Here is a 16,388-nt window from a genome sequence, read left to right as displayed (position 1 = left end):
CGCGGTAGTTGTCCGGCGCGCGCGATCTCAGAGCGTGGGAGCCATGAGCGTAGCCAAGAGACCACAAATTGGCGCCCATTGTGGGGCTAGGGGCCTAATCAGCCTCTGGTCGCCAAATATCCGGGCTGCTGCGTTGCGAACACGCTTTGTTAACCAAGCCATGTCTCTCCTCCGTGTGCCGAATTCGTCTATTTCCCTCTTACTATTTCTGTCATACCTTGCCTCAGTAAAAGTAGCGTTGTAAGCATATTGGACACATGCTTCGAAGTTCCGTGCTGCAAAGCGCTGCAAAGCGATAGCTGGAGGATCCCTGCTCGCAGCGATCACGTCGACCACCAGCGACATTGATGAGTTGGCATTGTGTCATCACAAGACATGAAAAAGCAGGTTATCGGGTACGTCTCATACGCATAAAATTTCGCGCCGACCTGCTTGGGCTTCGATTTCAGAAAGTTTGTTGTGGCTGATGGTGCTTCTTATTTAAGGAGCTGGGGACGCGGCAGGTGCGTGAAAATGCACGTCGCCTGTGACCAGCGAAACGTTTCACACGAAAAACAACATTGGTCGCAATCATGAGAGCAATAAGCCAATGTACGTGTGTCTAAATGTACAGAGTGCAATCAGTGTATTCTTTGATCAACGGCCTGCAGTTCGAACACATATCGGTTTCGAGCTGTCACCTAAGCATACAATGGAGAGACGGAGCGAACACGGGCTAACTGCAAAGCTTTCGCTAACTGCAGAGAAAGGAGAGATATACATACGCGAAATATGTGAAAAGGAACGCCACCAGAGAAAGAAGAACCCAAAATGTACCGCAATGTGTGAATGAGCGTCTACAACTTGCGTAGAACATGATGCAGATAACATGTACGCATGAGAGCGTGGCGCGCTGTTCACCGCCACGAAGAAGCGATCAGGGAACACACACACACAAAAGCTTCAAACGGTTCACCACGGCTCGTATCACACCGCTTCGCAATGCGGAACGGAGCGTTAGCACCTAAAAAGATAACGTTAGAAGTAAGGAAATCCGAAGATGACCGTAGACAGTTGGCTGAGCGAGGTAAATTTAAGTCCTCAAGCGCCCGCGTTGCAATCCGTGAAGTCCCCGTAAAGATGGCGGCGAGCGCCCATCGCCTCTTTTAGTCGTCTGCTAGCCAGAGAACTTCCAGAGAGCAGCCAGACCAAAATCATCCTGGCAGGTTCTGGCAGCCCGCGGGTAGCCAGAACCTTCCAGCGCGAGCAAAACGAACGCCTGGCGGAAGTGCGTAGTGCGGTGGGCGGAGCAACCCGAGAAAAACGAAGACACTCTGGCTGGCTCTGGCAGCCCGCGGGTAGCCAAAAGTGGAAAATCGAAGAAGCCCAATGTGGCGAACCGGAGCGGCTACTCTGTTCTCGGTTCCACTGAGGAGGGCAGTTCCGCTGCAGCACACGTGAGCCGCCCGCGCTCCTCGTTAAATTCTGCTCAAAGGTGGCTGCCGGTTGCGAATTCCTTTTTTTCGAAGAATGCGAGGACGATTTACGACGCTACCGCAATGAAATTGCTTCGACTGAAGCAGAAAGCTCCCTTAGCTCTTCAGCCGCCTGCTCAAACTGAAGTGCAATTCGAACAGAATTCTTGAATGAAAGTGTGCAACCCTCGAGCAGTAACCACTCACGTACGTGCTTGGAAGCTATGTCGGCAACGAATTGATCCTGCAGAGCATCATCTTGCGAGGCAAACGAACAATGTGACGCTAGCTCCCGTAGAGCGGCAACAAAGTCATGAACGGACTCGCCTCTGTTTTGGCTGTGGCGGTGAAAGCGATGACGCTCGATAACGTTGCGCGACGTCTAAAACTGGTGCCGCAATACGGCGAGTGCAGAGTCGTATTCGCCAGGAGGGGCCACGACAGACTTGGCGCGGCCGGTGCTGTGGCGCTGGTCCCTGCATGTAGCGTCTGATAAATACGCTGGCCCTCCGCCCCCAAACAATGCAAAAGAATAGCCTTGCATTGCTCCGGCTTGAATGCGGCGGCTCCGGATGCCAGCAAGTACACGTTGAACAGCTGCTCCCACTGCTGCCATGGCAATGACGGATCGCCGGGCGTCGGAAGGAGAAACGGTGGCGGAGCAAGCCCGGTGAAGCTCATGGTGGGCGGATCCTCGTCGCCAATGTGGTATTGACCGAAGGTGGAAGTCAGGCTCCAGCCGTCCCGAAGTAAAAAGCCATTTATTTCACATATACAACCAATATATATAATGAAGAACAGAAGCGCCCCCTGGGGAATAAAGAACTGAAATGAATTACGAAACTGAATATAACAGTAATAATTCAGCTGGCTATAAATTAGTGCATAAAAGGCACAATAAATGCCCTTGTGATTGTTTGCACTACTGTGTTGTCATTCCTTTGCCTCAAGAACATGGGTAAGACCTCACAAGGTATATTCCCACTGAGGATGACACAAGTAAGGCGTTTAAGGTGGTGACACCATGCATGTTAAGAGGAGCACTGCAAGGCTACTTTCATGAGTTGTGTATTGCTGGGCACGTGAGCGGCCCCAAAACATGCCAAGTCGCTACTTGGCCAGGCTTGAAGCGGGACATCATTAGCTGTGCCCGCTCCTGACATGTGTGCCAAAGCGTGAAACCCTGAGGTGGATGACTGCCTGGCTTCATGCAGCCTATCGACAGGCGAACTGTTCCTCTATGACAGCCAGATCAGCCAGCACGTCCTCAACAATTCTAGCAAACAGTTTGCTGGCTCAGTGGTGCCGAAGTGGACCAGGGTGTATTAAGTGCTAAAGAAGGGTTCCTCTCTTGTTTACCAGCTCGAGAACATGAAAGGAAAGCTGACTGGTACAGCCGCACACTTGTGCGACCTGAAACGCTATGTGCCTTGTGATGAGCACTGGGATGAAGATCAGACCCTCCCTCAATAATGGTCACTGAGAGAGAGCAGTCAAAACTAAACGGTGAGCCCGCAGCAGCGTAGTAACTTGCTTAGCAGGCAGAAGTGATCTCAGTGCTAGTTGTGTAGCTCAACGACTGCGAGGAACATTCTAAGTCCAGGTGTTGCACATACTGCGTATGTGCAACATACTGTGCCGCACTGTGCCAGTGGCTTTATAGTTCCTGCGGCAAAGCGAACATCCAGTGATAGCAAAGAGCCCAGTATTGACGAAGCCTCATTGTCATCAATACTGTGGTGTCATATGGTGCGAATGTTCAACGCATGGGCATGCGGTGTGTGAACTGGCCAAAGACTGTTGTGAGGGCCAGTGGGGTGATTATCATGTGCCGTGAATTGTTGATGACGATGATGCATGCGGCTGTTAATTTTGCAACGGGCATCAGCTGTGTTACCCGGATCAAGCTAATTACGCTGCTTATTACAGTGCCACTGCGTTCAGTGGATTAGTGCAGTTTCCAAGCAGAGAACAAAACGAGACATGGCCGTGCGAACTGCTTGCAGTGCTTGTGGGTACAAGTGAAACACCTGTAGCGCCGACGGCGCTGGCCTTGCAGCCACACGAACTGTTAGCTGGTGCCCAGCAGGCCACCTCCCATTTTGCAAAGTCGACAACTGGGGCGAGGCACTGAAAGCCATCTTCGAGCCCAGACTATGATCCCGCCTCACAAGCGCGAGAAATGCGGCCGAGTAGCCACCTTCGAGTCGGTACCAACTGTTCACCAACTGAGGGCTACAGCACTGCCAGGCCAATGCTCAAGCCGGCGTTTGCAACTCTTCCTTCATCGCCAACCTTGGCGGGAACTTAGGCAAATGGGCACCTGGCAAAGGGGGGCAGAGCTTTTATTAGTTTATGTATAGATATATATAGTAAAATTTCACTTAAGTATAGGTGCATTTATGTAATATTTCTGGGGAAGCCCGCAAAGTGGAGAGAAGTAATTAATAAAGGGAAAACCAGATATCCATGCATTTGAATTTTTCTTCAACTGCGAGGCTTTCCTTTTGAGGAACCCGTATGGGTTTCCTTTGTAGCAATTGCTATGAACGCATGCGTGGATGTCTGATGTACCCTTTATTAACTACTTCTCTCCACCTTGCGGGTTGCTGCAGAACTATTACATCAAACTCTTGCCTTTGCATCAAGTTGTAGACAAATTCGACTTCGCCCTGCCATCTGCTAGTCGCCTGGTTAGCTCAGATGGTATAGTGGCTGCTCCGGAAAAGTGGAGGTCCTGCGTTCGATTCCTGGACCAAGATGAATTTTTCTTCAACTGCGAGGCTTTTCTTTTGAGGAACTCGTATGGGTTTCCTTTGTAGCAATTGCTATGAACACATGGACATTTGATTTTCCTTTTATGGTGCATTTATATAATCTATGTCGATGACCTAGCTGGTACATGACTTGGAAAAACAAACAACGCTAAAACGGGGCCAAACAAAAAGAAGACAGTGCACTATCGTGTGTCTTGTTTGCAAGCCAGACTTCTTGCACCCCAGGTAACAGTGGAGATAATCACTGTATTTCAGTCAGATCTTCTATGGAGTGGTACGGCCACAAGTATGTACAAAAGAGGGCGGGCACTATTTTGCAAGTTGCCTATCATTCAATCGTGCTTTCGGCATTGTGGGCATGCTATATTATTCTAAATTTAAAAGTACAGGAACGAAGCATTGCACTAGAACTTTGATAATATCGCATGATGCAAGATTCACTCACTTTCAGTGACCCGCTGTCCAACTTGTTTGAAGAGATTTTTGGAAGTAACTTGCAATCATGGTATTGTAGTCATCACGCGACGCATATTGCTATTTGATCACACTCGGGAATTGATGAGGCAGACAGTCCGAAGTAAGGCTGCTTCCTGTTAAGAAACCTTCGTGAAAATTACAGCATCTGTACTTCGCAGTAAAATAAGAGCCACTAGCCACAAGAGGTTTGAAAATGTCACGTCTGATATCAGTCTATTCTGAAAATGGCCAAGAAATTTAGTTAGGATGGGCTCTTCGCACCAAGCAGCATGTGTTACAACAGGGTAGCTGAGTCTCAGCTAGCTGACCGGCCATGGCCGTTATGTGCTGAGTGTTCGGGCAGTGATGAGACGCCCTCCCTATGTCTATAAATATCAGCGGACTTCATTCTTTAAGCCTTTTATGTGTGTGTGTGTCCCAACTCTCGTCTCCACCACCCCATTCCCCTTCTTAATAATCTTCTCTGTTATACACTGTCACACTCTTAAACATTCACCGGTTGAATGGCGCAGTGGCCCCTAACATTCCTATATTTCAGTTTCTGCATGCACTTGGATATTGAGGTTTGCCATAGTGGCAGCTTCTGGATTAATTTTGCACCGTGGTGTCCTTTAATGTGCCCATAAATCTAAGTGCACAGGCATTTTCTTTTTATTTTGCCCCCATCAAAATGCAGCTGCCGTGGTCAGGATCAAACCCACGATGCCGCAGGCGCAAAGCTACTGCGGCAGGCACAAGCGTGTTGATTTGACGTGCGACTGCTTCCTGTCACCTAGGCCCTACGGTGCACTTTAATGTGGCTCTGCTTCTGCACGCCCTGCATAAGCTGCCCCCGCTTGACAATTTTTCATAGTGGTTCTTTTTCAGAAATAACAGAAACGTACCGTACTGTTAAATTTATCCAGATTGCCCATAACTACTGTCGTGTCTTCAAGTCCTCGTTTATCTTTACTTCAACCTTCCCCCTTTAAAGGCGACTGTGAGGGAAGAGTGGCAAGGCTTATTCACTTGTTTCACGACTGTGTCAATTCTACTCACTCTCTGCATCCTCTCTACCATTCTATCTAGTTTCACTCTGGACTTGCACGGTAGTAGAATTTCTGCAATGCTTTTGTGGGGGGGGTCACGGATAATTACAGCTGTCAAGTGGCTAATGTGGCTGCCACGATCCACCCGGGTTCGTGAACAAGGGAGGGTTCGAGGCACCCTCCGATAGACGGACGCTCCGCAGCGTGGTGGTGCTGAACGATGACCGACCGGCGAGCAGCCGTGCTCGTCGGTGTTTATTGCCAAGCTCTAGCAGGCCACCGAGCCTGGTGGCGAACGAACATTATGCCTGGGGGGCGTCACATGCTTGCTATACCCCCTTACCCCCAGTTTGTTTGTTAAAGAAAAAACAAATGTCCATGTTTAAAATACGAGGCTCTGCCTCCACCCTAGCTGGGTTGACGGTGCCTGCTATCCAGGCGTGTAACGGTCCGGTGGCCTCCGCTGTCGAGTACTCCGCCTGGGCACCGGTGTTGATGGGTCGGGTGTGGCAATGCCGGGTGCTGCCTGAGCCAGCCTTGCTCCATCTAAAGGGTCCGTAGTGGTCGGCCTTGCGAGTGGTGCCGGGCTCGAGACCGGTCCAACGGGTGCCGCACCACTGGCAATGGTTGCTGCATCCGAGGTGGGTGATGCTCCGCTGGAAGCGACTGGTGCTGCCGCTAGTCCTCCTGCGGGCTGGAACTCAGAAGTGGTAGTCGAGGGTGCTGGCCAGGTCCCGAGGCGAGGCCTGACATGGCCGGCGTGTCTGTGCCACATGGCCCCGTCTGGCATGCGCACAAGCAGCGATGAGGCGCTGGCAGGAGACACCGCCTGTCCGGCAGACCAGGGTGGGCCAGGACAGAAGTTCCTGGCGAAAACTGGAGCTCCCGACTCTGGCAAAGGCCCGGGACGGAATCCTTCGTCAGCAGCCAGCTTCTGCTTCAGCCGCTTCAAGAGCACTGTGGATCGGAGGTCCGGATGCAAGACGTTTAAGAGTGTCTTGACCATCTGACCCAGCAGGAGCTCACAGGGGGCATGGCCAGTGACATTGTGGGGCGTGGTCCGGTACTGAAATAGTATCCGGGCAATCTGCTTCCGGATATCCCCAGTCTGGCTCTTCGTGAGCTTGTCTTTGATGGTTTGCACCACCCGCTCGGCTGCACCATTTGAAGCAGGGTGGTACGGCGGAACCATCATCCGGTGGATTCTGTTCTTCATCAGCCACGCCAGGTACTTTGTGCTGGCGAAAACAGTACCATTGTCGGACACGATGACATCCGGCAACCCCTGGGCGGCAAAGACCTGTCGTAGCGCTGTAATGGTCGCGCCTGCTGATGGAGTGGTGACAGGTAGAACCTCCACCCACTTTGAAAACGCGTCCACAACCACCGGGAAGTAATGGCCCTTGAAGGGTTCCCCAAATCCACATGTAGGCGGGACCAGGGTCTCTGTGGGAACGGCCAGGGGGTGATCTCCACATGACGTGAGGCTTGCTGATGCTCCTGGCAGATTTGGCAGCTCTGCATCACATGCAGACTGGCTTCCAGGTGCTCTGGCAGACGAATTTCCAGTGCATGAATCCAGTTTCGGCTCAGCAGCGTCGGTGACGACCCCTTCGTTAAGTAAAGGGGAAGGGTTGCCTCCCTGTCGCCAAAACGAACGCTGACTTGTGCCTGACCCTGGACATGGGAGAGCTGCCCGGAGGAGCTGCGCAGCATCATGCCCGAAGCCTCGACGGACACGCCAGGGAAAGTACGCTTGAAGAGTTTCCCGGCCATTACTGACACGCTGGCCCCTGTGTCCAGCTCCATGGAAATGGGGTGCCCGCAGATTTCGACGGTCAGCATGTACGGCGGCACAGACGACGGTACAAAGCCTGTATGCCACATGTCAAAAATCAGCGGGTCCTCGGCCACGACGGGGAGCCTGGCTGCAGAAGAACTTGAGCCTGCTGCCACATGCCTCCGCCGCGTACCCTTGCGACGGCTACCCTGGCCGCGGTCTTGTGTGGTACCTGGGCTTGAATCAGGCTGCTGCTTGCTGTTCGTCCTCCCCCTTCGGCATACACGTGCCAAGGTGCCCAGTTTTCCTGCACGTAAAGCATTGTGCTTGAGAGAACTGGCACTGTGAGGGGGAGTGGGTACCACCAGAGCGACTGCAGGTACTGCCCTTTGTCGCCAACTCGTTGACCGCTGCTTCCACCGATGGTGAGCCAGTCGCACGGGCAATCTCGCCAGCGTCCTTGGCGGCAGCTTCCATTGCCAGCGCTGCCTTCATGGCGTCGTCCAGCGATGGGTCGGGAAGCTCCAGGAGTCGCATCTGCATGGTGGGGTTGTAGATTCCGCAGACAAAACGGTCCTGGAGCAGCGAGTCCAATTGGTCCCTGAAGGCGCAGGCACTCGCTAACCCTCGTAGCGCAGCAACAAATTGCCCGACGGTCTCTCCCTCCCGGTGGGGCTCTGGTTGTTGAAGCGGAAACGCTCCATTAGTGTGGACGGTGCTGGGTTACAATGCAAGCACAGTATGGCTTGCAGCTCACCCAGCGTCTTAACGTGCGGCGTGGCTGGCCTGAGAAGGTCGAGCAAGAGGCTGAAGACGCGGGTCCCGCAGCTGGCCAGGAAAATGTCCCGCTGTTTGGCCTCGGGTGCGTCGTTTGCCTGGAAGAACACGTGGACTTGCGTCGTTTGCCTGGAAGAACACGTGGACTTGCTCCTCATAAATTTGCCAGGCGGACCCATCTCCCTCGAACGGCTCGAGCCTTCTGTACAGCGGCATGGTGGCAGCAACGGTGGGCGGTATTTCGCCGCTCGCGGCGGCGTGGGACGCTCCGTGGGTACTCGTTGCCAGTGTCACGGAGATCCCATCCTCGTTGCTAGTGTCATGATCCACCTGGGTTTGTGAACAAGGGAGGGCTCGAGGCACCCTCCTATAGACGGACGCTCCGCAGCATGGTGGTGCTGAACGATGACAGACCGGCGAGCAGCCGTGCTTGTCGGTGTTTATTGGGGTGACCAATGTTGCCTGCCAAGCTTTAGCAGGCCACCGAGCCTGGCGGCAAACGAACATTATGCCTGGGGGGCGTCACATGCTTGCTACAGTGGCAATGTCCAGGGAGCTCCAAAGAGCATTGTGCACATTGGACACAGTACAAAGGCACAAACAAGTTTCTTGCATCGCCTTTTCTTTCTGCCGTGCTCCTGTCATGTATACACCCACACTGAACCACTCCCCAACGTGGTGTTCCAGACAGCAGCAACAGCCGCAGCAGCAGTGGGAAAGTTGAAGGAAGAGGCAAAGAAAGCTTCGCTTAAAAAAAAAAAAAGATGAAGGGGGCACATATAAGCTTTTGCTAGACAAGCAAGTCGCAATATTTTTGGAATGCCATTCTTCTGTGCAGAGTGGTCGACGATTTGGTCAAATACCAAAAATGAGAAGCTCTTCGACATCACGAAGGCCTGGTGGGAAGCAACAATGCCTCCAAGTTTTATGCACCTGCTTGTCCTATCTTTATCTATGTCTGGAATTTCTAGCGCTGATCCCCCTCATCAGTTATGGTCTACACAATCCGGAACGAGGCAGTGGTGCTCCATGAGTGGGGCCTCAATGTTCTCTGTGCATGGAAGAAGGGATCACCTTCACGACACCTCCCCTTCTTTCTCCACCCTCTCGCTCCCCCTCTGGACTGCCATTAGTCTTCACCTTGCGTTCACATCCCAGCTTTCCCTTTCATCCATCTCTCTCTTTTGGAGCTCACCTCCTGAAGCTTTCTGTTCCATGGCAAATAGGGGGAGTGGGGGGGGGGGTCGAACTCTCAAATACCCCACCCCCCCCTGGCTATGCCAATGAGCAGTACTTTGATGTGAAATGAAGAGCTCCAGTGCAACCTACTGTAGAGTCAGGAATGGCAACTTACCACAAGAGCAGAGTCTGTTGCAGGGTGGCTGCTTGGGGTCGTCAACTCCACCAGCCTCTGCTGCAGGTGGCCGAGGTCTGTGACAACGGTGTATGCTTGTTGGGGCAGCATGCTTCTGTGAAGTAGGAGAGGGGGGGGGGGGTTCAAGCACAATCACCATAAAGCAGTGCTCACTGTTGCTGGGAACATCACTCACCCAGGCTCCGACTCTGAAAAGCTGTTCTCACTGCTCAGTGCATGCGGAGTGGCACAGTGGGGCGTGGCTGCATCGGCTGATGGCCGCACTTCAACCTATGAGGAATATAGGCCAGCTTGTATCAGTTCCATGCAAATGTACAGGAAAGATGAGCTCTGTTACCTGACTGCATTTGTCACCACACTCAATGCACTGAGTCAAGTGCTTCACATATCCTTCAGCTGCCATGTTTGTAACCACACACACCAAGGTTACAGCTAAAGAGAACAACCACGTTTGAAAAGTACTGACTATGTCTCAAGACTTGCATAGGCAGCTTGTATAAGCTTGTATAAGCTTCACAAAGGACACATTCAGTAATTGCTCAAAATTACGAAGCCAGTAAATATTTGTAATTTAAGGTAAATGTGATAGGCTACAAGTACATATACAGTAAACTCCTGTTAAGATGAACTCCGCTAAGCTGTATTCTCGGATAAACAGAACAATGTGGGATTGTTTGGTTGGTTTTCCACAGAATCACTTTAAAAAAGTCCACTTAATAAGATCTCCTTCACATATACTCTTCGATTAAGACGAACATTCATAGTGACTGCCAATACTGGCGATTCCACACAGTGAGGATTGCAGTCCTGGTGAGGCATTCGCAAAACACCACAGGAAAAAGAAAAGAGAAAAAGCTACTTCCTGGCACAAAGCCACAAAGTGAATCCACTCCACATAGGGAGAGAAGTGAGAAAACTGAGAAAGAAAGTAGAAGAAATAAAAAAATGTGTCGTGCATCCTAATCAGTTTTTCAGTCGAGCAGAAATAACGACATTTTTATTTTATACATCGCCAAGCCTCCTCAAAAGCGAAACTGGCGAAGCCAAGTCAATAGTACTCGCTGGCTGTGCCCAAACTGCAAGAAAAGCCAAGCCAGGCCACTAAGCTGTAAGAGCTGCATTTGCGAATTGCGCCACTGTTGTGCGAGTTCCGTTCGCTCTTATCACTCACCGTTCATTGCCGGCTGATGCCATTGATAAGGCGGGTGGAGCATTGCTCTGACCACTGACGAAGCGTGAAAAGTGTCTAAAGGAATGCCATAAAAGGCACCGCTAGAAAATTTTGGCCACGGACTGTCTAGACCAAAGGCAAACATATGCGCGCGTAGCAAGGCATTGGCAAACTTCGGCCATATTCTCGGACAATCACTTTCGAAGATACGTTAACCAGCCTGATATTTAGCATGACTATCCCCGGATGCGTCAACATGAGGCAGCGCTGCCGTGCCGTGATAAGATAGCGCCGGGCTCAATTAAACAGAAAATTTATTGCTCACAACAAAATTAGATTTTGTCTCTGATCATTAATTTTGAGTGAACTTGAAAAACACTGCACATTGTGGCGGGGCATCTCTTTATTGTGTTATCTATTTTTGTATGCCTTTACGAACAGACATATTATGCAAGTTGTACATACATACATACATACATACATACATGCATGCATGCATGCATGCATGCATGCATGTTTGTATCGGGTGTAGCCAGTGGGGCGGGGGGGGGGCTTATGGGGCTTCAGCCCCCCTCGAAATTTTTTCGCGTTGTCCATGCACCATCGACCAAAGCAACCCCCGGCACCGAAAATCATTCTGGATTTTGTCTAGAATGTCTTTCTCACGCTCGAAAAAACATTTCACCTCGAACATTGCGAACTCGGGGTGGATTTCGCGGCAGCGCTCATGCACCGGGCGTCACATAACGCAATCAGCCCCATCTGAGCAAAAAGTTTCAAGGGCGTTTTGATGGCGAACGGGCTTGCCGCGGCATTTTGCGGAGGCCGCGGAATCTACGGAGCGCATGAATTTCAATTTCAAAACTTTATCGGCATAAAGTTCTCAAACTTTTCATGCGAAACGTGCATTGACATTTTCGAAGTTGTGCGTCAGCTATTCAATTGCAGAAGTTTGTAGGTTTAATGTTGTTATAAACATTTGACGCCAAAGGTGGATTGACTTTTCTAAATCTTACATCGAAACATACGAGACAAGGCAAATCAACACACTATCATACAAGTTGACAAAACACGCAGCGAGATCCGATGAGGCGAAGCGTTGTGGTTCATTTGAGTCGTCATGTCGCATAAAAAAATAAAAAATTTTTTTTCACCTATGCCAAAGCATCTGTCAAGACACTAAATCAAGCCAGGGTAACTACGTTCTTATTTATTTTTTCTACTTTGACTTTTATTTGTGAGGACACATTGAGCTTCTTAATTTTTTTATTCTTGCTACCCTACCCGCGGGGTGCCAGAGCCACCCAGATCACATGCGTTTATCTCGTGTTGCCCCGACCACTGCACGGCGCACCTCGGTGCGCGTTTGGTTTTCTCTGGCCGAGTGGATTTTCGCCTGGCAGATTTTTGGCTGCCTTCTGGCTAGCAGTTGAGAGAAAGAAACAATGGTTGCTCGCCGTCATCACTGTGAAGACTCAATGAATTGTACCGCGTTCGCTTGAGCGCAACCTTTTCGGAAAGTCTCGTCTCGCCGGTGTAGGTTACTGAGCACTATGCGTATGGTTCTCGGTGGACCAAGCGTCTCACGTTTTCTTCGATATTCATTTGGTAGCCACATTAGGTGCCCAAAGTAGGCATTGGATTGTGGCCAACATACTCTCCTTTGCGTATTTTTTTTTTCATTTTGGTGCCCCTGCCCAACAATAGGAAAAAGAAAATACATTGCTGCGACGCAGCGAATTGTCGCATGGTGATGGTTTGTTACTTCTTCTTTGCAGAAAATAATCGGCCACGGCATGCTCCAGTTGACGGATACCATTATTATATTATTACGATAGCAATTATATGGGGGGGGGGGGACACACACTTTAGACGCATTCCTGCTGTCGCCGTCACCCTCATGTTTCGTATGAAGTCCAAGGGCGATAACGTCGTGACCGCGTGCCGCATGCTGTATGTGTGAGTGAAAGCGTAGGAAATGGGTGAGCCGACGATGGTGGCTCAGTCTTGTGTGTGCATGCAAAAAAGTGGAGAGCGCGCGCGCCGCCTTTCGTCGCGCGCGATACATCGGGTGGAGTGGATGGAATTGGGGCGCGATCTAGGATTCTGTGAATCTGTGATTGCACAAAATGTTTATTTGCCTTGTTTGACGCATTATATACATTGACTTTTTCTTGGATACGTAGATGTATTGGAGACTTGTACGTATTGTACTAAAGAAGAATGAGCAGCAGGCACTGCTTAGAGAAAGACGACGACAACGAGTGCTTGGAAGCCTTGTGCCTGTGTCGCCGAAGCTTTGTGTCCTCTCGCTGCGGTGCTCTGCTATCTGAGCGTTTTAGCAACCGAACTATAACGCCTCTTGACATTTGGTGGACGTGCTGGGCCCTTCCCAAACCTGGAACTCCGCAGCCGGACACTCCCTACCATTTCTGCCATGCCTCAGGACGCCGCTCAGCCCGATTCTCCCCTGGCATCACCTGTCGTCTGCTCCGGTGCTCTACGTCAACGAGATCCTCCGGTCTTCAGCAGCAACGACGACCATGATGTGGAGGATTGGCTGTTGTCATACGATCGCGTGAGTGCGCACAACAAATGGGATGACCAAGCTAAACTGACTAACGTCATCTTCTACCTTTCTGGAGTCGCTAATCTCTGGTTCCGGAATCACGAGTCCAACCTCTCCACCTGGACAGCATTTACCCATTCTTTCAAAGAAGTCTTCGGTCGCCCTGCGGTGCGCAAGCTTCGCGCAGAACAACGCTTGCATAGTCGCGCTCAGCAAAAGGGTGAAAACTTCACAAGCTACATTGAGGACGTGGTTGACCTTTGCCGGCGCATTAATCCCGCCATGCCCGACTCTGAAAAGATCAAGAATGTTATGAAGGGCATCGAGGATGACGCCTTCCAAATGCTCTTGGCGAAAAATCCTCAAACGATTGACGATGTCATTACACTGTGTCAGAGCTACGATGAGCTCCGCAAACAACGTCTTACTACGCGCCGAGCTGCCGTGCCCGACGACACGATTTCGGCTTTAACTGACACTTCCAGTGCTGCTCCCGCCCACTCTTCGTTCCTCAACCAAATCAAGCAATTCGTTCGCGATGAAGTCGCGCGCCAACTGCCACTGTTGCCTGCTACCCAGTCGTCTGAGTCTTTGTCCCCGGAACTCCGACGCGTCATACACGAACAAGTCAGCGACGCACTACCTCTCGCTAATCAGCCACCCTCAGCGCTGGTTCCGCTCACGTACGCTGCCGTCGTCGCCAGGCCAAGACCACCGCCTGAAGTTGCGCACTACATCCCCGCAAGCGGCTTCTACGTCTCGCCTTCTCCAGCTGCGAACTACTTGCCCAGAAGCGGCTTCTGCGTGCCTCCGCAGCCCCTACGCCCAGCTCAAAACAGTGCACCGCTACCTAGGCCCCCTGTTGATAATCCGTGGCGTACCCAAGACAACCGGCCGATCTGCTTCGCATGTGGCTTTGCTGGCCACGTGGCACGGTTCTGCCGCCGGTGGGGTTGGTATCCTCCCGATACTGCGAGATGTCAAGGGAATACTACTGACTCCCAGTCCCGCTATTCGCCACCAGTTCCGCACTTGGCTCCTTCATCTCCTGTTCCCCGAAGCTTCAACACACGTCGGTCTCCATCTCCCCGTCGACGTTCCCTCTCCCCAATCGTCTGCCACCCTCCAGCTGTGGAGGAAAACTAAAAGGCGCAGTTCCGGAGGCAAGAACTGTGATCTCTTCGAACTGCTCAAGCCCTCGTTTATTGCCTACGAACATCATTGAAGTTTTTGCCGAAGGTGTCGCCGTTCACGCGCTTGTCGACACGGGTGCCGCAGTGTCCGTGATTGCCGACCAGCTTCGCCGTACGCTCCGAAAAGTCGCGACGCCGTTTTCTGTCATTTCGCTACGTACAGCAAGCGCTGAGCCAATTGAGCCCTTAGGAACATGTACCGTCCGTGTCGCCATACAAGACAGTCTACACTACATTGAGTTTGTTGTTCTTCCCCGCTGCTCTCATGCCATCATTCTAGGATGGGACTTCCTCTCATCTCATCACGCTGTTATTGATTGTGCCCGTGCGGAACTTGCGCTGGCTCCATTTTGCGGCAGTCCTTCTGAAGATTTGCCTCCACCTTCTGCTCGGGTGTTCGTCACCACCGACGCTGATATCCCTCCTTTCTCTGCTGCCCTTGTACCCATTTCCTGTGCTGCTTTCTGCGATTCCACAGTTCTTTTCACGCCATCTCAACTTGCTGCACGCAGTCATCCCTTCTTGCTTCCCTTTGCCACGGCTCCAGCGCAGTATACGTTTCGAATCCGTTTTCGCGTCCATCAAGCTTACATCGTGGCGAGTGCCTCGGGTTTGCTGACGAATTCGACACGAGCTCTGTGTACGATGTGCCTGATGACTCGACTCCTCTTCACGTTGACGCCATGGCTCTCCCTGTCTCTGCGCCTGCATGTGACCAAATGTTTGCTCCATTTATTGACCCTAACCTCACTCCGAGTCAGCACACGCAGATCGTTGACCTCCTTAACCAATTTTGAACTTCTTTCGACCTCCAAAAACAATGTTTAGGACGCACCTCCACAGTCGTTCGTCACATCGACACCGGAAGCCATGCACCGCTACGCCAACGTCCATACCGTGTGTCTGCGACGGAGCACCGCGTCATCGATGAGCACGTAGGAGACATGCTTCGACGCGGTGTTATACAGCCATCACACAGTCCCTGGGCTTCCCCGGTAGTGCTGGTCAAAAAGAAAGATGGGACTATTCGTTTTTGTGTGGACTATTGGCGTCTAAATAAGATAACCCGGAAAGATGTCTATCCTCTTCCCCGTATTGACGACGCACTGGTCTGCCTCCAAGGCGCTGAATTCTTTTCGTCCTTAGACTTACGATCCAGTTATTGGCAGGTCCCCGTGGCTGACGCAGACCACCCGAAAACAGCATTTGTTACGCCTGATGGCCTATATGAATTTACCGTGATGCCCTTTGGCCTCTGTAATGCAGCTGCAACATTTGAAAGAATGATGGATAACATCCTCCGGGGCCGCAAATGGCAGACATGCCTTTGTTATCTCGATGACATTGTCATCTATTCCCCAGACTTTTCTTCTCACCTGTTCCGCCTCAAACGCGTGCTCAATTGCCTTGCCGATGCTGGACTCCAGCTCAACTTAAAAAAGTGTCGCTTCGCCGCCCAGCAGCTAGTCATCCTTGGCCACATTGTTTCGAAAGATGGTGTGCTCCCAGATCCAACCAAACTCCAAGCCGTTGCCGAATTCCCACGACCAAAGACCACAAAAGAACTCCGCAGCTTCATCGGATTATGCCCCTATTTTCGTTGTTTCATCCGCAACTTCGCCACCATAATAGCACCTTTGACGCAGCTTCTCACGGGTAACCACGACCTCTTGGCCTGAACGCCAGTTTGCAATGCCGCATTCATGACGCTGCGCCGTTTTCTAACCTCCCTCCCCATACTCCGACATTTTGACCCAAGCGCACCGACAGAAATATACACGGATGCC

The 16,388-nt window shown here is 51.4% G+C and overlaps 1 protein-coding gene across 19 annotated transcripts in view; it reads right to left on the bottom strand.

Annotated features, from left to right (window-relative positions):
* Wnk (Wnk kinase) overlaps positions 1–16,388 on the bottom strand; it is a 541,117-nt gene that overhangs the window by 115,132 nt on the left and 409,597 nt on the right. For 18 of the 19 annotated variants that reach the window (XM_075670005.1, XM_075669987.1, XM_075669985.1 and 15 more), the window contains 2 exons: positions 9,844–9,938; positions 9,648–9,762 (listed from right to left, as the gene is read on the bottom strand). In XM_075670005.1, coding sequence (XP_075526120.1) covers positions 9,648–9,762; positions 9,844–9,938 — 210 coding nt within the window. The remainder of the gene's footprint in view (positions 1–9,647; positions 9,763–9,843; positions 9,939–16,388) is intronic. The other variant, XM_075669988.1, reaches the window with a different exon arrangement.

This window comes from Dermacentor variabilis, chromosome 9 (assembly GCF_050947875.1).
Source record: "Dermacentor variabilis isolate Ectoservices chromosome 9, ASM5094787v1, whole genome shotgun sequence".
NCBI classification, from domain to species: domain Eukaryota; kingdom Metazoa; phylum Arthropoda; class Arachnida; order Ixodida; family Ixodidae; genus Dermacentor; species Dermacentor variabilis.
Note: the sequence above shows the minus strand (reverse complement) of the source record. Positions and strands in the feature narration are given on the sequence as shown.